This window comes from Lampetra fluviatilis, chromosome 35, assembly GCF_964198595.1.
Source record: "Lampetra fluviatilis chromosome 35, kcLamFluv1.1, whole genome shotgun sequence".
NCBI lineage: Eukaryota > Metazoa > Chordata > Hyperoartia > Petromyzontiformes > Petromyzontidae > Lampetra > Lampetra fluviatilis.
The window spans coordinates 8761381-8783004 of NC_136309.1; the positions used below are offsets into that span (position 1 = coordinate 8761381).

The following is a 21624-nucleotide window of genomic DNA, read 5'->3' on the forward strand; positions in this document are numbered from 1 at the left end:
CTGCCCTTGACTCACCCAGCCACCTTACGTATGTGCATGGCCATTTTTGTCAGTCCACTGCTGGATAAGGGCCTACTATGGGGTCGTGGGAGTTATTTGAACGTACTTCAACTACGCTTGTCAGTACGGGTTTGTGTGAACGTGGGGAGCATAGATGTAGAGGCACAGAGGTACGGTACAACAATGGATGTTGCTTTACTGCCCTCTGCCACCTCCACCATGTATCCCAACAGCTGCCTATGACATGTTATGCATGGTGATCGCAATTCAAAGCACCGGCCATACTCAACCATGCTTAGCATCTGAGATATGACAATATCTGATGCATTCAAATAAAGTATAAAACCACATTTATATATATATTTTGTGTGCAGTCATTGGTGACTGGGCAGTGACCATCATGAAGACATTATGAGGTCGCCCTTATTACACATAGAGTGTTTGCCACAAATAAACCACGGTACCTTGCTGATCTCGTGAAGGAGCATAAACCATCACGCGAACTCCGGTCATCCTTGCGGCGGCTTTTGGCTGGCCGTCGAACAAAGATGGCCACCACATGGCAAGCTATCAGATGCACTTCTGTGGACATCAGGAACGCTTTTCCTTCCGATATTAGGAAGCCACTGGAGCTATGTGTGGGACATTAGGAATGGATCACTCTTTTAATTTATCCTTGTGCAACAAGGGAGTAAAGTGTGGTTCTGTGAAGGTCCTGATGTGCTGTGGAGTGCATCAATGCATGTGTGTACAGCAGCATGTGATGACTGAGTCGGGCCTGTAGGTGGCTGGCAGGGTTATTGAAGGACCACTCGGATATACCAGTCACATGGTTAATGGCAGCTCGGGAGCAAGGCTGGTTGTAACACACGTGTTGTTGCATTTTACAGAGTGACGGTGCTGTTCTTCCCAAGATTAATATTAACCACAATAAATAAATGTGCTTGCCCTCGATTTGGAGCACCTGCCCACGTCCTTCATTTCGAGTGTGCAACATATGCACTTTCAAATCGAGATTGAAAACTCATTTCATTAAATCTGCTTTTTGTGTTTAGTTTGTTGCCCTTCCCCTGCATCTCCAATTAGCATTGTTTGCCGTGTACGGTGTGAAAGAAGATCGACATACAGTCATTATATTCCAGTCGTGGTACCACTGTGATGTCACTGGCTAAGATACAGAAAATGTATTCGGAACTATCAGAGCGAACATTGCACGTGATATTGGATCACGGGCCCCAAGGTGATGTCACCACTTGTGAATGCACTTAAAAAGGAGTCTGGTCCACCACAAATGGGCCACTCATGGCTTGCACAAAGCATATATTGTCCAGTAATTACGCTGAGATTTTTTGACCTCAGAGGTGGAAGATGCAAAATTCAGTCTCATCGGTGATGCTTGGGCTGTGACCATCAACTCGCTCCACTTAACTTAATCTGAAGATCATGTTGGCTGCACGAATTTAAACACAAATCTTTTCAACGGTGCTGGCTCATCGTTTTGACACGGGCGTTAAGCCCTCTGGATTATCCAGCCTTCTCTACCAAGTATATATTACCCTGATGAGGCTAGTGAGCAGAGTTAGATTTAAATGTTTTTTTTTTACGGTGGGCTTCCTGTACAACTGTACAGCTTTAGCCATGCCCTTCGGCCTCTGTCCGTCGTTTATTGGTGTTTTACAAACATGTCCACTTAGGAAACTTAAAAAAAACAGTCGCAAAATATTTAATACATCACGTGCCTCAATATGAATGAAGTGAAATAGTGAGTGTGAAAGCTTGGAGTGTTTTATTGGAACAATGCGCAACAATGCAATTGCCGAATTAAACAAAACATTTCTACCCGTTTTATTATTGCACTTATTTGTTTTCTAAAAATTCGAATGCATTACACTCCGCCATATTTCTATCGTTGCGCAGTGCTCAGCTTTGTCGTTCGGAGGGCTCATAGGCTAAGCCGACGCTGGCCCGGGAGATGAAATTGTCGCCTGATGTTTGGATGTTGGCTGCCGCACCAAATGAGATATGCCAACCATGGCAATTTAATTGCATGCAACCTTTGTATGTGTGTGTACGTATGTACGTTGAGGTTCTTTCGCACCGTATGTAGCCAACCGTGCTCATCGGAGGTGCGGGGCAAGGACAACAAACTGAACACATGCTAAACAAATCTTTGCATGCAGCGTTCTCATTTTCTAATGATGGCGGCGGTATAATCTGTGACATTTCAGGCAGTGGCTCTTCTTCAGAGCACATTAACAGAAAGACCAGAGAGAGCTAGAGTGGACAATGAGGGTCGGATACTGCTCTTAACAGCAGTGGGGGTTTGTTGAGAATTACATTTAAGAAATCATTTCTTGATGAACAGTTTTTAAATAGGCAATAGGTATTCAAACTGTTCGATTGAATATTTGCATGCGATTCTGAGGACCCTGTGACATCTTTCACAAGGATCATTAGGTCCTGAGCATAATGACTCTCGCTTTCCCACAATGTTACGCAACGTGAATAATTCGGGTACAATGTTCTTCCTCTGTGGAACAGGAGAGGAAAAAACGTGATTAATCTTGGCAGATATTTATTCCAGTACTGGAATTGCATATGTGAAATTAATTGCCTACTTATGAAAGCAAATGCATTGATGCCAGAAATATGTCCTGGTCTTCAAAGTCCAAATTACCTTCCATTTAAATTCCCCAGTTTGTTTTTCAAAGTTCGTCGAACTTCAGTTGAATAATATTAAAGAAATGTATTCATACTTGAAGTACATCAATGCAGAAATGGAAGAAGATAACGGAAACTGATATCGCAGCGTGAGCGATTCGCAAAGTTGCAAGTTTTAAAAAACCTGGTTGTGGGGGGGGGTTCAGCCCACCATCCCTCCGGGTCATTAATATGAGTGTCCCTTTGTGGAGAGGTCAACAATGGCTGTCCTTTTTCGATTTAAAGCTTTCGTGACTGCAGGGATTCATCTTCTTGGTTCTTTCGGTAAAGTCACGTAGAATGGAAATAATAAAATAATAAAAATAAAACATTATAAAATAATTCTCACGACGTTTCGGCCACAACGCAAGCAGCCGTCCTCAGGTGGAGAGCAGGTCTTTACCGAAAGAACCAAGAAAATGGCTGTCCTATAGATAGCCTCACCCCTTCCATAAGAATTGAGGAATTCCCACGACTGGCACAGGGCTGAATCCATGGGGTGAGCACCGACGTCTCAATGCTCACCCGAGCAGAAAGTCGTTTTCACTGTGACTATATTTGTCATCGTAATAATTGTCGTGTTGGCGACATTTTTACATGCCGTAGCTCGTAACGCCGGCGCCTATCGCAACCCTGGCTACGATGGGCGCCAGCCCGTTGGGGGCTTGCCCCTCTCAGTGAACAGCCCTGTCTCTCTCATGTGCAGAAGGGCTCCCCCGTGCAGACGTCGGGAAGAGACATGCTGATCACGGACATCATGTGCGACTACATGCGGATGGCTCACGTGGTCGCTCCTCTGCCCCTCTACTCAGCCAGGGTGAGAGTTAACCCGCTGATACAGCTGCCTGTCTATCCCGAGCCTCTGTACCTCTGATAAGCACCGTTGGTTGTGTACGGATGCAAAATACACACATACACTCATTCATTCCTACAACTCTCTCTCTGTCTTTATGTCCAGCTGCATGTCCTTCGTTCTATATGTAAACTTTCAATTTACCTTTCTTAACGGTCAATATGATGCCCATAACCTGCACGATGTGTTCCTGTTCCAGCCTATAACGAATTCAAAGCGTGCGCCTCTCCACGCTAAATTTACGCACTTGTAGCCTTTCTTCAGCAGTGTCCATTTTCCTGATAAGTGCATCATAGTGGGTAATAACACGCGGGTCCATTACGAAAACTATTCACGTGACCTAACAGATGACTATATTTGCAGTTTGAAATGGCTTCCGGAGAACAAGGAGAGGAGGTGTTCGTCACTCAACTTGAAATCAGGGACTGCCAACGATCGCCTGGTGGGTCTTCGCGGAGTAAAAATTGCCACGTTTTTTTCCATTATTATCATTATCATCGCACCGTGTGCCTTTTTTATTTTGCAGCGGTAAGTGCTTTAAACCCCGTAGCTGTCTGGCAATTTTTGTTGCAGAGAATCACCAAAAGTTTGTTGTTAATTGGCCATTAAAGACCGTGCGATATCGTGTGCAAAAGCAGGACATTGTATGCCGGTGTCATCGACAGAGCTGTAAGAGTGCAAAAGCAATATTCAAGCCCCATCGACTCTCAGCTTGGTTAAATAAAAAGCGTCAATCAATCTCTGGGGCAGAGTAGTGTCATGGTGATTAGCGTACTACACTATAAACCCAGAACCTGAGTTTGATTCCAAACCGTGGCTAACATCAGTGGTAACTTAGAAAGTGCTGCTCATTAGCAAACAATTTCTTTTCATTTTTCACATGACGTCATTACTATGTCGCTCCCAACATCACCGGTCTTTCAGGCTCGTATGTGTCCAACAAATGTGTCACACTGTTAACCTTTCATTTCCAATGCCATTGCGATTCCATCACTAGTTGATACAATTGTTGGTAACTCAAAACTGAATTCGGTGTAAAGAAAACACGCCTTTCACCTTGAACTTGGTTAACCATACCGTGAGGGAAAAAAGTATTTGATCCCCTGCTGATTCTGTACGTTTGCCCACTGACAAAGAAATGATCAGTCTATAATTTTAATGGTAGGTTTATTTGAACAGTGAGAGACAGAATAACAACAAAAAAAATCCAGAAAAACGCATGTCAAAAATGTTATAAATTGATTTGCATTTTAATGAGGGAAATAAGTATTTGACCCCCTCTCAATCAGAAAGATTTCTGGCTCCCAGGTGTCTTTTATACAGGTAACAAGCTGAGATTAGGAGCACACTCTTAAAGGGAGTGCTCCTAATCTCAGCTTGTTACCTGTATAAAAGACACCTGTTCACAGAAGCAATCAATCAGATTACAAACTCTCCACCATGGCCAAGACCAAAGAGCTCTCCAAGGATATCAGGGACAAAATTGTAGACCTACACAAGGCTGGAATGGGCTACAAGACCATCGCCAAGCAGCTTGGTGAGAAGGTGACAACAGTTGGTGCGATTATTCTCAAATGTAAGAAACACAAAAGAACTGTCAATCTCCCTCGGCCTGGGGCTCCATGCAAGATCTCACCTCGTGGAGTTGCAATGATCATGAGAACGGTGAGGAATCAGCCCAGAACTACACGGGAGGATCTTGTCAATGATATCAAGGCAGCTGGGACCATAGTCACCAAGAAAACAGTTGGTAACACACTACGCCGTGAAGGACTGAAATCCTGCAGCGTCCGCAAGGTCCCCCTGCTCAAGAAAGCACATATACATGCCCGTCTGAAGTTTGCCAATGAACATCTGAATGATTCAGAGGACAATTGGGTGAAAGTTTTGTGGTCAGATGAGACCAAAATGGAGCTCTTAGGCATCAACTCAACTCGCCGTGTTTGGAGGAAGAGGAATGCTGCCTATGACCCCAAGAACACCATCCCCACCGTCAAACATGGAGGTGGAAACATTATGCTTTGAGGGTGTTTTTCTGCTAAGGGGACAGGACAACTTCACCGCATCAAAGGGTCGATGGACGGGGCCATGTACCGTCAAATCTTGGGTGAGAACCTCCTTCCCTCAGCCAGGGCATTGAAAATGGGTCGTGGATGGGTATTCCAGCATGACAATGACCCAAAACACACGGCCAAGGCAACAAAGGAGTGGCTCAAGAAGAAGCACATTAAGGTCCTGGAGTGGCCTAGCCAGTCTCCAGACCTTAATCCCATAGAAAATCTGTGGAGGGAGCTGAAGGTTTGAGTTGCCAAACGTCCGCCTCGAAACCTTAATGACTTGGAGAAGATCTGCAAAGAGGAGTGGGACAAAATCCCTCCTGAGATGTGTGCAAACCTGGTGGCCAACTACAAGAAACGTCTGACCTCTGTGATTGCCAACAAGGGTTTTGCCACCAAGTACTAAGTCATGTTTTGCAGAGGGGTCAAATACGTATTTCCCTCATTAAAATGCAAATCAATTTAGAACATTTTTGACATGCGTTTTTCTGGATTTTGTTGTTGTTATTCTGTCTCTCACTGTTCAAATAAACCTACCATTAAAATTATAAACTGATCATTTCTTTGTCAGTGGGCAAACGTACAAAATCAGCAGGGGATCAAATAATTTTTTCCCTCACTGTATGGGGCAGGAAACAAGCGAGAACATGTTGATACCATATCTTTCGCGCAGGGGGGTAGTGAGTGCACACACACACATTGGAGAAACATTGTGAACAATTGATTTGCAATGTTTTTTTCGCAGCATTTGTTTTGTTTTTCATTCCAAAAAATCAGTTGGGGTGGACAGATAACATATTTGCTGGACTATGATGCATTTAGAGTTTAGTGGATGGAGCCCAGCACCTAAAATTGATATTTGTTCTCACACTATTGCAGAAAAGCCGTGGCGAAAAAAGCATCAACCTTGTGCTCAGCAGAAATTCTCAGCTGCTGCAATGAAACACTTTTTTTGTATAGTGACTCAGATTGCCGTAAATATCAGCTTCGATAGATATATATATATTTTTTTAATACTGTGCATGTACTAAGTGACGTTTCAGGCAATGGCCATATATAGAGAGGCCAGGTAGATCGAGTGGATAATAGGAGTTAAAGACTGCACTTTACACCATGGGGAACGATAAGAATTAAGTGTAAAAAAATGTCAGTATATATGTTTGTATGTTGCTACTTTTTTCGCACCGTACGTAGCCAACCGTGCTAATCGAAGGTGCAATGAAAAGTAGTGTTTTCATTGGCATACCGTATGTAGCTATTGAGTAAAAGGCAACCCATCCATAATGAATGGTATTACTAAATAACGAATTGGTATTTTAAAGCTAAATGATCAAATCTTGCTGGCACATTACACTATCGATAAAACTGCTGTAGGGAGGTAAAGAAACAAAAAAACAACAAAGCAAAATTCAAGTTTTATCACGTAGGCTTTGTGATTCAATAATGGATATCCATTAGAATGTATATGCATACATTAACCCCCCCCCCCCCCACCTCTGGCCTTCGCACCTAATTGGCTCATAATTGACGAAATCACATTTATCCCTCTATTTAAGACCGAAACGGGAGGATGTATCCACAAATCTGGCTGTCACCTGATGATGCGAATTGTAATTACTGGCGAAACGTCGAATTCGAATTGTAAATGTTATGGGTTTACTCTCCAACACACCGGTGTGCGGTACCAGCAACGAATTGGCGTGTTTTTGTTTACGTGACAAACCTTACTAATTGGCTGTGTTATTCGGTGGCAGGTTTAACGACACATTTATATTTACGCGATCTAACCAAAAAAAACTCTATTATGGATAATATTCGTCACGAAAGCTTACTACCTGTTACATGGGGTTATGGAAGCTCTCGAGATTAGCATAATCCACTTAGCAATGCTGCACCAAATAACTTGTTCGATTATGAAATATCGTGTGTTGTTACAAGCTGTTTATATTGTAGATAATTGCCATTGAGGACTTAAAGCTGGTAGAATTAACATCAAAATTAAAATGCAAGCCAAACGCATTTTATCCATGCCTCATTTAACCATCACCAATCGAAGTGCACTTGCTTATTTTTCTTGTCTATGAACGTCAAATAAATTGAAGGAAGCTTACAAAGGCCATAAATAAAACGAATTGTCCACATGAATACAAATATATGACAAGGAATTATTATTTTTATATTAGATAACACGAAAGAATAGTCCATTAAAACTGTGCTATAGAAATCCGAGATGATGATTATTCATGAGTTCAAAGTCCAAGGCTGACAGCATTCTACGTAAATACAGGTCAACTGTTGCAGGTCACACCGAAGTAATTGTCCTGTAATTACAAAGATCGCTTTTGTTGTTGTCATAAGACGTGGTCATTGTGCGGCAGCGTCACGGCCAAATTGATCCTCCGACAGACCACTGGCGCTTGCTGTCACATACGTGACGACATCCGAGAGCAATGCAAAGCGACTGGAAGAAAAAAATTAAAACACGTGATATTCTGCAGAGCAAATTCCATACCGCAGTGGAATGCACGCAATTTGCATCACCATGTGCCATTAAGACTTGTAGTAAAAACTAAAAACTCAAGTGTCGGAGTCGGCATATCTACGCTAAGGACGCTTTGAAATAATATGCTGTGAAGAAGTGCCATTGCCCAAAGCATGCCCTATAATATATAAGTATATTAACACATTCGTCAACAACACTGTGGCCTCAAAATAAAAATGTATATAAACGGCGACGTTTTGGGTAACGGCCCTTCTTCATAGCACGTTATATATGTGTGCGTGTTTTCTTTCAAGGCAGTGTCGTTGATGAGTTGCGTGTTAAGTTGATTTAGTTGTGCACCACTGCCATTGTAGCGGCATCACGAAACATTCCGTTCAATAGTGGAGATGGTGCCCCGAGCGACATTTTACTTCTCGAGAGACATTTCCAAAATTATTCTCCGAATCAGAAACCTCAATTTATCCGGGAGAAATCCCATGAGCTGTGAAGCTCTTTTTCAGATGTCCAGTGGGGGCGGGTCAGAAAGTTACAACAACAAACAACACAACAACACGTGATAGGAGTGCAAAGTATAGGAAAGGTAAGAACTGTCAGAAACTCTGTTCTCATTCTAGGGTTCGCAGCTAAATAAATGTATATTTATAACGCATAGACCTTCAAACATAAAACCTCCATCGGCTGTTTCATTTGGTAGTTATTGCAACCTCAATAAAAGGTATTAAAGTTAAGTGAATGTAAGCGTGCGCACAGCGACTGTGTTATTATTCGAAGAAAGTTAAATTAAAATATTTCGTATCACTCCACCCACATGCTAAAAGTAATTGACTGAAGCCCACAGACGTCCTTGGTCTCTTGTTGCAGGCAGAGAAAAAACAATTCAATTCCTCCTTGAATGTGTTAGCGCTGGGAGTGAGACCCCCCCTCTGTCTTTCAAGGGATAGACATTGCCCCCTAGTGTCCTATTCCCATTGCTACACTCCAAATCTGTTTTTTTTCAGTACCCCGTGAGCTCAGAAGCGCTTAAGTGCGGGTTTCGCCAATAACAAGCACACACGGTTTCCGTGACAGACAAAACACATGAGAGAGAAAAAGATGGATAACACTAATCTTAAAAAGGTAAGAAATGGTATCAAGTTTTAAATCAATTCAGGAAGAAGAAAAAAGTGCAAGATTAGGCCTTAAAAATTAACAATACGGTAATGAACTCGTGGATTTGATAATTGCACTAAATGAATGAATAGTTTTTTTTATGTACATGCGAATACATTTAAATACATTTCGGAGGCAATTTTAAGTCGGATCACGGCATATTCGAACGTAACTTTTCGTTGTGCTGAGGGTGGCCTGAAATAGCGCTGTTCACAATAAAAATCGCTGTTAAATTAATGATAATTACTTATTTATACAGGAATCCAGATTGAGATATTCAGGAGGGTCCTGTATCGCATGACTTTGAATTACCAAGTTTTCAGGCAATTAATGAGCGTTTACATATACAAGATGATAGCACCTGGAGAAATCCATTAGAGTTTTTTTTTGGGTTAGATCGCGTAAATATAAAAATGTGTCTTTAAAACCCACCACCACCCGACACAGCCAACTAGTAACGGTTGTCACGTAAACAGAACGTGGTCAATTCGTCACTAGTACAGCACACCGGTGTGTTGGAGAGCCAAGCCACAACATTTACAAACCTAGTACGACGTTTCGCCAGTAATTACAACTAGCTTCATCAGGCGACAGCCAGATTTGTGGAGAAGTCTCAACTGTTTGGTTCCTTATATAGAGACTTAGATATGTGTTAAACTCACCTGGAGAAAACCCACGCGTGCGAGGTAGCAACACTCTATCCCATTACAGAGGGCACAGATGATATTAGTCCACACTTGTACCGCCAGCTGGATTGTGTTTCGTAGGCCTTCAGCGATAACTTTCTGCAGTTGGTAGTGCTGCTACCCCATGTCACGACTACCACCACTGTCACTCCGCTTGTCTCATGCGTAGCACAACAACGCCGCCTTGTCTTCCCTTGCAACAACTCCCTATTGAGGATGAGGTTGTGCGAAAAACACGATTCGAAGATGTTCTTGCTAATTTTGCAATGACAAAATCTCGAAAAGTTCATCTCCGGTGTTAATTTCTCTCTCACCTTATGAGAAAGAAAAACAATTGACATGACTCTGCCTCTTTGTATATACACGGTGCCTATCTTTGCTCTTTATATGTAAAAAAAAAATATTTATTCAAGAAGATATCTGGGTTATATTTTTTATCACGCAAAAAATAGGCCCATTAGTTTTCGTAGGCCCTAGGCACAGTGCCTACAATGCCTACTGGTGGTACAGCAATGGGAAGGGGAGTTTCGCAACATCTGTGTGTGATCCACCAACCGTTGCTGCTGCCTCCACATTACTGGATTACATAAGTTGGATATAAGCACACCTAATATAAGCACAGTTATACTGGTAGGAACCTCCTGGTTACACCAGCCCACAGGGGATTATTGTGTCCGTCCGTCGTGCAGGGAGGGGCTGGGTGGGGAGGGAGGGGCTGGGTGGGGAGGGTGGGGCTGGGTGGGGGGTGGGAGGGATGGGGCTGGGTGGGGAGGGGCTGGTCACCCTGTGGTGCCCTTATAAAACTCAACGTTTAACCGACTCACGCAGGCTTGTGCCCGCCCTCACAGTCGGGCATATTTGCGGAATACACCACGCCGCCGTTGACCCTGGCCATTGACCGAGCAACCCAACATTCCTACCAGCTCCCTCCGCAGGAATCTGTTTCACACCTCGAGTGCAGCAGTTTTCCAATTGTAATAAGTAAATCATATTTACTTCATTTACTTCAATCGCATGATGATTTGATTGTGATTATGTTTCTAGATAAGACTGCGTCAAGGAAAGCATCACTCCCCGATGAGAAAGAAGCCTTGCTATTCGAGATCCAATACACAAAGGTAACTATGAGGACCTCCCCTATTTAAAAATTGCCCGGATCCCGTGTTAATGTTATTTTACAGCTTGATTAGAACACAAAATGCTATTTGATACGATATTGCTTTTTATATATGTTATTCATATACGTTAAAAATAATCTCATTCCCATCACTCATTCAGGACCACCAACAAATGTGGCCTATAATTTATGTCTGCGATGGATGAATAGTCTTGAAAACGACGTTTCCCTTTAATGTCTAGAGGGATTTTTTTTATTGCAGCACCAGTTCAGTTATCAGATATTAACTTTCCAGAAAATATTGTATAGTACACTGTATTCTGTCATATCTTCTATAATCATGAAGTAGAGTACATTGTAGTAGGTTTTTACCCTTTCAACTGGTACAAAACTGACACCTTTATACAAGGGATCATGTTTGCAATAACCACAACACAAGCAGTCAAAATGCAAACAAAAAGAAACAACTCTGATAATGATAATGATATGCACTGTCCTTGAAGTTGATTGGTGCACACCCGATACAGCTTTTCTTAGAACCTAGTCTCCATTGGTGTTGGACCAGATGACGCCAAAAGGCGTACAACTCAAAAATACTCTGATAGTGCACTGTTTTTGAGTTGCCACCATTGCAATATCCTATCACAGACCAATGATGTGTGCAGTATCAGAGATTTATCAACAAAGCAAGTGACCGGTGTTTCTCAGAGGTGTCGTTAGCAATGGGGACGGTGATGTGTGGGTTCCGGGATTACCCGAAGAATGTTGAAACGTTTAAATGTTGTGCAGATGGCTCACTCTGAATTACTGTGCGCAGGTGCCCGTGTGCACGCCCATGTCTGCGATGCTCGTCAAGATGTCAAAGTTTCTGACTGCGATCAAGATAGAGGCCATCACTGCTGACGGCACAGGTGCAATCGCATCCTCATGTCGCAGGAACAACTAGTAGGAATAGTCCAAGTGGCCTAGTGGACAGCGGCGAACACGGCTTGCCACCGAGACCATTTTGCATCGGGACTAACGGTGCAACTGTGCCATTCTATTCACAGTACTACACTACAGCATGCCAGTACCAAAGCCCATATCCAGAATTTAAAAATTAGCATTCATCGGTGAACAACATACAGGGTGGTCTGTTTGGAAGTGGCGAGAGGCGTGCCACGGTAGCGAGATGTTAACTGCCTCGATCCCGACCCTGACGCCTATTGTATATTTCGAGTTTGCATGTTCTCCCCGTGGTCGCATGCATTTTGTCTCCGAGTTCTCCCATTTTTCCCTCCACATTTAAAATCACGCGTTTAAGAGTATTTGGCTGCTATAAATTTCCACGTGATAATCCATTTCGTTGAACTATCATTTGTAGCCAGGTCGCTTCTGAAAAAGATCTATATAGCTCAGCGGGCCTTACCTGGTAAAATAAAATACAAATTTCGTTAAATAGTTTAATAAATAGATACCCCACTGACTTATCATGACCCTCTTCATGCTCTTCTCAATATTGCCATTGCATATTTGGATGGCAATGGATCCATAACTTACAGAGGAAAGCGTTAAAAGATGTCGATTGAGATCAATGCGAGACGTGTTCGAGGCTTTGAAACAAAATATTACATTCCGTGTAATTTATCTCGTTTTGGTGGGGTGTCTATAAATTGATCACCATTTATATACTTACTGTGTCCTCCGCAGGGTTAGGGGGTGGAGCAGTGGCACATCGGTAAGGTCACCAGCATAATTTACCGTTGCCGAATGTAAAAATTCTAAAGCGGTGAAGTGAAAACGTTTTGGGAGGCAGCAGACGAGCCAAGCAGGCGGCCACAATCACTGGGTCAAGCGAGTGACCATTCACAAAGCACAGAGGCCGTGTCTCAAGAAGCCACACGTGCACTCGCCCGTGCGCCTGCCTCTCTCTGCCTGCCGCTCCGACCTCACCTCACCTCACTCCCTACCACACGTCCATCCATCCGAGAAAAAAAGACATTCCTTTCTCTCTACACCGATCACCCCCCCTCCCCCGCTCAGTGCCTGCTTACGTCTCAATGCCTGCGAACCTCGCACTTATCTGGGTGTCTCCTGGCCACTGCCATCCACAACAACTCTCCACTCCTGCTGGATCAATCCAGGCTGCAAACTAATTTTCCTGGCCGTAGTCTTTGCTTGTAAATCAACTCGTGCCGCTTTTTTTGACGTTCCTTTTGAAAATCAAACTTTACATCACCTCTGTGTCACTTGTAGCATCTAAATATACAGCCCCTTTTGTAATTTTTCTGCAGGATGGAGGGCCTCCCCATGCCATCATGTGATTTGTGGGGGGAGTTATTTGACCATATTTCACCACGCTGGTCAGTGCGGGTGAAATGTGGTCAACCAATCCTCTTGACTGACACGGCACGGGGCAGCCTTCATCCAGGAGTGGATTCATATAGAGCTGGTAATTATTGTGATTATAGTTATATAATGGAGCAGGCATTTGTTCATGTGGTTAGAATACTTAGCACACACAAATGGCTGCGTGTTAAAATCCTGGCTTCGAGTGAACTCTGCCTATCATCATCCTTCCTGCATTGATGCGGTACAGCACTCCGACGTGATTTTGGAATGTACCATGTGTTGTTCGGCAATGATGTTTGACGTTTCACTCTACGTTCTGGGGGAATCTTAAAACGAATTCACCTCCTGAAGATTCGAACAGCACGTGGAGCAAAACGGTGGACAGCATGCCAAATAAAAATGCGGTACATCCCATAAAAAAAAACACCTCATGCGTGCCAATTTTGTGGGAAGTCATTGTTGGTTGTCCTACGTGGAGGCTTATCACCATGAATATGTGGAATTTATACCATTGGAATTTACACAATGAATGTGGGATGTACACCATTGGAATTTACACCGTGAATATATTGAATTTACACCATTGGAATTTACACCATTGGGATTTACACCATAAATGTGTAATTTACAACATTAGCTCAGGGCCACCAACAGACAGCACCACCCTGTACTGTTATTTGAGCACAAGAGACACTTTGATTTACTTTGACTCGATTACGCTGATATACCCAGGAACATTGCTTATCAATCTCAATGGATATCTAGCCCGTGCTGAATGATAATAATAATGAAATATCTGGGTCTTGCGTTGCAAATAGCCAATGACGTTTCGTGACCATTCTGCCATTTACAATTTACCAGCGAAACGTCGTACTAAAATTGTAAATGTCGTGTATTTACTCTCCAACACGCTGGTGGGCTTAATTAGTAATTGGCGCGTTTTGTTTACGTGACAAACCTTACTGGTTGTGTCGGGTGGTGGAGGGTTATGACACATTTATACTTACGCGTTCTAACCCAAAAACCTTTATTATGAATATTGGTCACGAAAGCCTACGTGTTAAAGCCTTGTTGTATTCTGCCCTCTAGTGATAAATATTCATACATAATTATATCGGAAAACATTCACAAACTGAATGCACTTTTAAGCAGAATTGGGCTATCCGATTATTTCAGTGGTCGATTGCCACCGATTATCGATTTAATTGCCCGACGAATTAGATAACATGGCATTTGGAAGAATAAATGTGACAACCTGCGACGCCCTTTGTGCCACTGGACGGCAGGTTATGAGCGGACGTTGTGATGTCATTGGTGCTGGGCGTGGCTTATAGGGTTTCCCTCCTTCGGGAGGCAGAAGGTTCGGGTGGCTAGGCCTGAGTAATAGACTGCAAGAAGAGAGGTCGATTGCAACGTTTTTGTCGATTGACTCAAATTAACTCATCGTCCCAATTCTACTTTTATGCAGTTAATAAAAAAAAAGGAATACTGCAGATAAAATGTTCCCGGCTCATAGTGCTACCGTTTACAATTGCATACCATGTGATTTGGATTTGGCCACTTCGTGCGGGGGGTGGTAGTGCAGGCGTGGGGGCAGAGGGCGTGAAAGTTTCTCATTGACAAGCATTAACGTCTGTGTGACATGTTGGCCGTATTGTGTGCAAACCGCCGCTCACAACCCTGCCTTCTCATTCCCGTGTTGCAACTCGTCCCCTGTGAAGATGCCGGTGGCCTCACTGTGACGTTCATGGAAACGAGCAACGCAAAGGGCCGCCGTTCGAATGACAAGGTATCGAACAATGCCCATCAAATTAAGATAGTTTATTTTGTTACTGTAAATCTCAATCTACGCGAGTTCTGAGGGCTACACGTAACATTTTTCACAGCACCACACCAGAAAGTGCAATAAAGTGCTTGTGCAAAACATATAAGTGCAGCAACAGTCGTTGTTACACTGGACCACGCTCCTATGTATGTGCTGCTCACCTTCGCCAATGCGCACCGATCATCAGCGTGGAGAAGAATGGTGACACAACAAATAAAAAAACGAGAAAAGATAGGCAACTGAACGTCGCCATGTCAGGGCGAGAAAAATATATTACCAGGTCATTCTACAATATGATTATATTATAGGATTTTATACCAGTGGAAACATTTTCTGACGTATATCTAAACGACAATACCATAGGTGCAATATCATACATTTTAAAAGCCCACAAATAATATCTACTTAAGCAATTATAAAAGGGGATTGTCTGAAACGTCGCCTATTATATATTTATTATTTTGAGTCAGTGTTATTGACAAAAGTGTTTTTTTACGTATATTTGTGCTTGTGCACCACTGCCAATGCAGCAGTGTTACGAAATAATTTGTAGATTTTAGCAAAGAAGACAACTTTGGCCTGAGCAATCATGAGATCAGTTATAGTAGAGTCAAATCATCACTACGTTTGGTACTCACGCCATAGTCATAGTGCAAGGCTATCACAAACACACCGCTGGGTATAGTCTACGGTAGTTTCACAGTATGGGACGATGTTGCTATGAGCTTTCCCAAGCAACTAATGTATTGTTATTATTGTCATCTTAATGCATACAGTGTTGTTCTACAATGTAAACGGTACCTGCACTATCTAACCCGGTGTTCTTCATTGCAAGGCCCACAGGCCACAAACGGCCCCTGGTGGCCTTTAGTGCGGCCCCTTATGTGCTGCTCCTCACAATACATAAAGAGTGAAAACTCCCCCCCAACATCATCATCATCGTGCTGTCAAACCCCAATGGTTTCAAATGTGCGGTGGCCCTCACACTGATGATGTTTTATCGGCAAAAGTGCACCCCCCCCCTCTGAAAATTAGTGAAGAACACTGCTCTAGTTACAAATTAGTGAAGAACTCTGCTCTAATTATATATTCGTGAAGATCACTGCTCTTGTTATAAATTAGTGAAGAACACTGCTCTAGTTATAACTTAGTGAAGAACTCTGCTCTAGTTATAAATTAGTGAAGAACACTGCTCTAGTTATAACTTAGTGAAGAACACTGCGCTAGTTATAAATCAGTGAAGAACACTGCTCTAGTTATACATTAGTGAAGAACACTGCTCTAGTTATACATTAGTGAAGAACACTGCTCTTGTTATAAATTAGTGAAGAACTCTGCTCAAGTTATACATCAGTGAAGAACACTGCTCTAGTTATAAATTAGTGAAGAACACTGCTCTAGTTATAACTTAGTGAAGAACACTGCTCTAGTTATAAATCAGTGAAGAACACTGCTCTAGTTATACATTAGTGAAGAACTCTGCTCTAGTTATAAATCAGTGAAGAACACTGCTATAGTTATACATTAGTGAAGAACTCTGCTCTAGTTATAAATCAGTGAAAAACTCTGCTCTAGTTATATATTAGTGAAGAACACTGCTCAAGTTATACATTAGTGAAGAACACTGCTCTAGTTATACATTAGTGAAGAACACCGCTCTAGTTATACATCAGTGAAGAACACTGCTCTAGTTATAAATTAGTAAAGAAGACTGCTCTAGTTATAACTTAGTGAGGAATACTGCTCTAGTTATACATTAGTGAAGAACACTGTTCAAGTTATACATTAGTGAATAACACTGCTCTAGTTATACATTAGTGAAGAACACTGTTCTAGTTATACATTAGTGAAGAACACTGCTCTAGTTATAACTTAGTGAAGAACACTGCTCTAGTTATAACTTAGTGAAGAACACTACTCTAGCTATGAATTAGTGAAGAACACTGCTCTAGTTATAAATTAGTGAAGAACACTGCTTTAGTTATACATTAGTGAAGAACACTGCTCTAGTTAGACATCAGTGAAGAACACTGCTCTAGTTATAAATTAGTGAAGAACACTGCTCTAGTTATACATTAGTGAAGAACTCTCCTCTAGTTATACATTAGTGATGAACACTGCTCAAGTTATACATTAATGAAGAACACTGCTCTAGTTATAAATCAGTGAAGAACACTGCTTTAGTTATGAATTAGTGAAGAACACTGCTCTAGTTATACATTAGTGAAGAACACTGCTCTAGTTATACATTAGTGAAGAACACTGCTCTAGTTATACATTAGTGAAGAACACTGCTCTAGTTATATATTAGTGGGGAACACTGCTCTATTCTAGATTTGAAGTTTTCGTGACTGCAAGGATCAATACACTTTGGTTCTTTCGGTAAAGTCACCTAGGTGACTTCACCTACGTGACTTTACCGAAACAAACACTGCTCTAACCTTTCAATAACGTAGGCCAGTATTTTCTCCCCAACACAAGTGTAACTTCTGCGGGAAACCATTCCAGTTGAGTTCCTTGCCTCAGTAATGCAAACAGCCACATCGCGCCCGAGTATCTTGGACGTTAATAAAAAAAAATGTACTCCGAGACACACCCCCCTCCAGCTGTTTCATCCAGGTTATGGGACTTTCTAGCAAAGTATTGCGACTGCGTAACTCGTGCAGTTTTTGAGGTAAGATAGCACTATTCTGTACTGCAGTGCATTTTTCATGATTTAATTGAATGTTTTACAGTCTTTGTATCGTCTTTAGGAACAGTGAACAAAGCAAATTGTATGTTTCATGATTTATTAGAATGTTGTAGAGTAATTGTATCGCCTTTGGGAATAGCGAACATAGCAAATTGTATTATGCGTTTTAACGCTCGTATGTGTTGTTTGTTTAATATTAGACACCTAATTCTAGATTTGAAGCTTTCGTGACTGCAAGGATTCATATTCTTAGGTAGTCACGTAGGTAAAAAATAATAATATAATATTATTTTATTATTATTTTTTCCCTACGTGACTTTACCAAAATAAAATAATATTTTATTATTTTTTTTTACCTATGTGACTTTACCGAAATAAAATATTTTTTTTTACCTATGTGACTTTACCGAAAAAAATCTAAGAATTAGACACCTAACCTATGCATCCATTTAGAGCGCCGCTTACACCCACGATGATCCACGCGTCGAATCACGCGCGTGAGAATTGACTGCCCTACAGAGACGGCATTCACAATGTATGAAACATCATCATGCGAAAGTGAGACTTTACATTCCGGTGAAACAGCGCAAGCAAATGTGTAAAGATGAGGCGGATAAAAACGAGACAGTGAAAGCGAGCAAGATAGAGAGAAAAAACCGAGACAAGAAAATATGAATAACAAAATGTACACTGCACACTCTTAAATCAAAGCATATCCATGAATTAGTGACGGGGTGGGGGTCTCGCTTGGTAGTCAATAATTATAAGCCAAGTGGGATGTAAAGATTTGGATGGTACGGATCTCCACACAGCCCGGAGAGCAATTTTCTGTAAGAAAAAAATAATGTTGTGATGATGATTATTGGAACGCTGTCTTTTGATAGATTCCGCAGACAATAGCACGTGTGAGTTCGATCACATTTTCTGCTCCGAGGGACGGAAGATTCACAGCGTGCTTTGACGAAGGACCTACGTTTGAGAACATCAAGAGGTGTGAGGCTAAAATAATAACTCTGATTGCCTTCCTCTCTTTTTGTTACACCAAGTGACAGTCATTTGAGATACTCTGCTGTTGTGATATTATGTATTGATGACGTTTTCACGATAGCTACAAAGTAACTTCTGATTATGTATTTGGGTGATAACATGGGTAAACAACAGCTTACTGCAGATTATTCTTACAGTCTATGTATATATCCTATTAAGTTGCCTGCTTTCTGTGCAATCAGAATAGTTTAACTTACACAGGCTGTATGGTAAAGCACAGCTTTTGTCAATGAACCGATGGATGAGGGCCTCTCTACAACATGCGAGTGGTGTGGGTTATTTGACCATACTTCACCACGCTGGTCAGTAAAAAAGTGATAGCTTTCGCTGCACCACCCCCCCCCACCTCTGCTGCCTCATAATGTAGCTGCATAGCAGAGCCTATAACAGCTATTATGCATTGCTGGTGAATCTATTGTTGACAGTTTGATCTACACATTAATTAAACACGTTTCAAAGAATGCATTGATACACCGCGCTCACGCATTTTGCATACTGAGAATATTTTTTGTTTAAATATATTTTATTATAGCAACAGCTGGAAAGGATTGGCTTCCAAGTCTGAAGTTCAAAACTCCAGTATTGTTCTTTGCAGGGTGGCCCGGATGTCTTGCGACCCCCATTTAATTATCCGAAACTTAATATTTTTAAAGTAAGGTTTATTTTAAAAACAGAAATTAATATGCAAAGAGGAAAATTTAAGGGGTCAATTAATTCTGTGGGGGGGTGGGGGTCACAAGACATCTGGACCATCCCTGTGCGTTAAAGCCAACTCAGTCCATCGTCACCTGGCTATGGCAACCTGTTTGCCCGTGGTGACCGCACATCCAAGCTGTATCCAGGCTCACCCCGACTTGGCCTCTGACGTCTAATGAATTGGGCACATTCCAGGTGATTTGGTTATAGGTGCGTACAGTAATTTATTGCGGTGCAGTGACTCAATATGCAAATGCATTTGTACTTCTTTGCAGAACTCAGTCTATAGATCGCAGAAAAAAATTCTGAAAGTGAAAAATGTACAAGTCATCAGACAATTTCGATCCAGCAGATGATAATGAAATAATATTTTAACTTTTCATTTGAAATTCAAGTACACTGCATCCTGTAAGCATCAATGTTTTACAACAATACCATTAGTATGGATATTTTTGTATACAAATCCGAGTGCTAGACCTAGATAGATTGGTGCGGCATGAAACCACGAGGCACGGCAACGACTTGGGAATGCCTTCATCCAGCCGTGGATAGATCATGGATGATTATGGTGATGAAATTGGAGTGTTATAGTCAAGTAAAAAATGTTTTATTACATACGTTGGTGCCTTTCTAGCACAAACCTGCCACCCAAAAGCGCCATCATCACATTCATACACAACATAAGTAAAATGATCATGCATTCTTGTTGTGTATGTGTGTGTGTGTGTTACAGATGTGAGGTTACTCCATGTCCAAAGCCATCAAGTGCCGAGGAAATGCCGCACCACTTACTGATGGGCAATGCTCCAGCAAATCAGCTCACTCTGCCCATCAGAATCTTCTGCCCAGCGCTGTAAAAATCTGTGAAGTGAAAACAATTGTCCAAATGCTGAAGCAATCTCATCCTCAAGCTTATTGCATTCTGATATTTGAGATGGTTTAACGTAATAGAGTCATTAGAGTGTCACTGTGATTCCACTATCTGTCTGCTGTGTGGACGAGCACTAACAGGGGCCCATATAAGACCTTCAAATCAAAATTTGTGGTGATGAGAGAATACAGATATTGATGTGATGCATGTACCATATTATTCTATTTTACCAGGCAAGGCCTAATGATCTCTATAGCTCTTTTTCAGAAGCGACCTGGCCACAAACGATAGCCCAACGTAGCGGCTTATCATGTGCAAATGTATAGCAGCCAAATACCCGAAACGCATGTTTCTAAATGTGGAGGGAAAAACCAAAGGGCCCTGAGAAAAATCTCCGTGACCACGGGGAGAACATGCAAACTCCCAATATACAGGCATCAGGGCCGGAATCGAACCCACGACCTTCTGTATACCAGGCGAGGTAGTTAATTGATCACAGTCATTTTAAGAAACGAAACATAATAAATTATGATTACCGATATGATTACTCTCATGCACTAACAGAGTGGGAAGATGCAGCCCTCTAGCGAAGATATCAGCGTAAACCCTGTGAAATCCACCCTTGCTTCCATGGGCCGTTCCCTAACACGACGAGTTACCCTGCTCTGCATATTTGAATGGATACTTCGGCCCACGTGATACCAATATCACAACTGGCACAATTGGGGGGAAATTACCCAAAAAATGTATAACACAGTATTTAAATGTTAATGTACAAAACATCTGTTCTACAATGCACCATTTTTAGTCAATAGTATATAAAGCGCTTGGGATGTTTACATGAAAGGTGTCATGATATAATTATGGTGCTGTTGATGATGGATATTTGCAAGCATCCGATAACATTCTGTAATTCCACCTCAAATGCAAACGGAGTTGTAGATTTACTGAGAAGTCACTGTGTATATAGCCAATGCCATCCCTCCGTTAACATGAGCGCTGTACATAATTAGGGAGTAGTAATGTTTGCCATAGAAATAGGATGAGGGATGCTATGAAGTGCCCTGAAATACAAAGAACCACAACACTGCTTTGTG

The 21624-nt window shown here is 41.9% G+C and overlaps 1 protein-coding gene across 1 annotated transcript in view; it reads left to right on the forward strand.

Moving 5' to 3' along the window:
- LOC144944670 (phosphoinositide 3-kinase regulatory subunit 6-like) overlaps window positions 1-20513 on the forward strand; it is a 63213-nt gene extending 42700 nt beyond the window's left edge. Inside the window, exons 13-19 of the mRNA XM_078873029.1 lie at window positions 3407-3517; window positions 3917-3995; window positions 10993-11066; window positions 11883-11976; window positions 15118-15185; window positions 18798-18904; window positions 20390-20513. Of these exons, the coding sequence (XP_078729155.1) occupies window positions 3407-3517; window positions 3917-3995; window positions 10993-11066; window positions 11883-11976; window positions 15118-15185; window positions 18798-18904; window positions 20390-20513 (657 nt within the window). The remainder of the gene's footprint in view (window positions 1-3406; window positions 3518-3916; window positions 3996-10992; window positions 11067-11882; window positions 11977-15117; window positions 15186-18797; window positions 18905-20389) is intronic.
- The last annotated feature ends 1111 nt before the right edge of the window (window positions 20514-21624 follow it).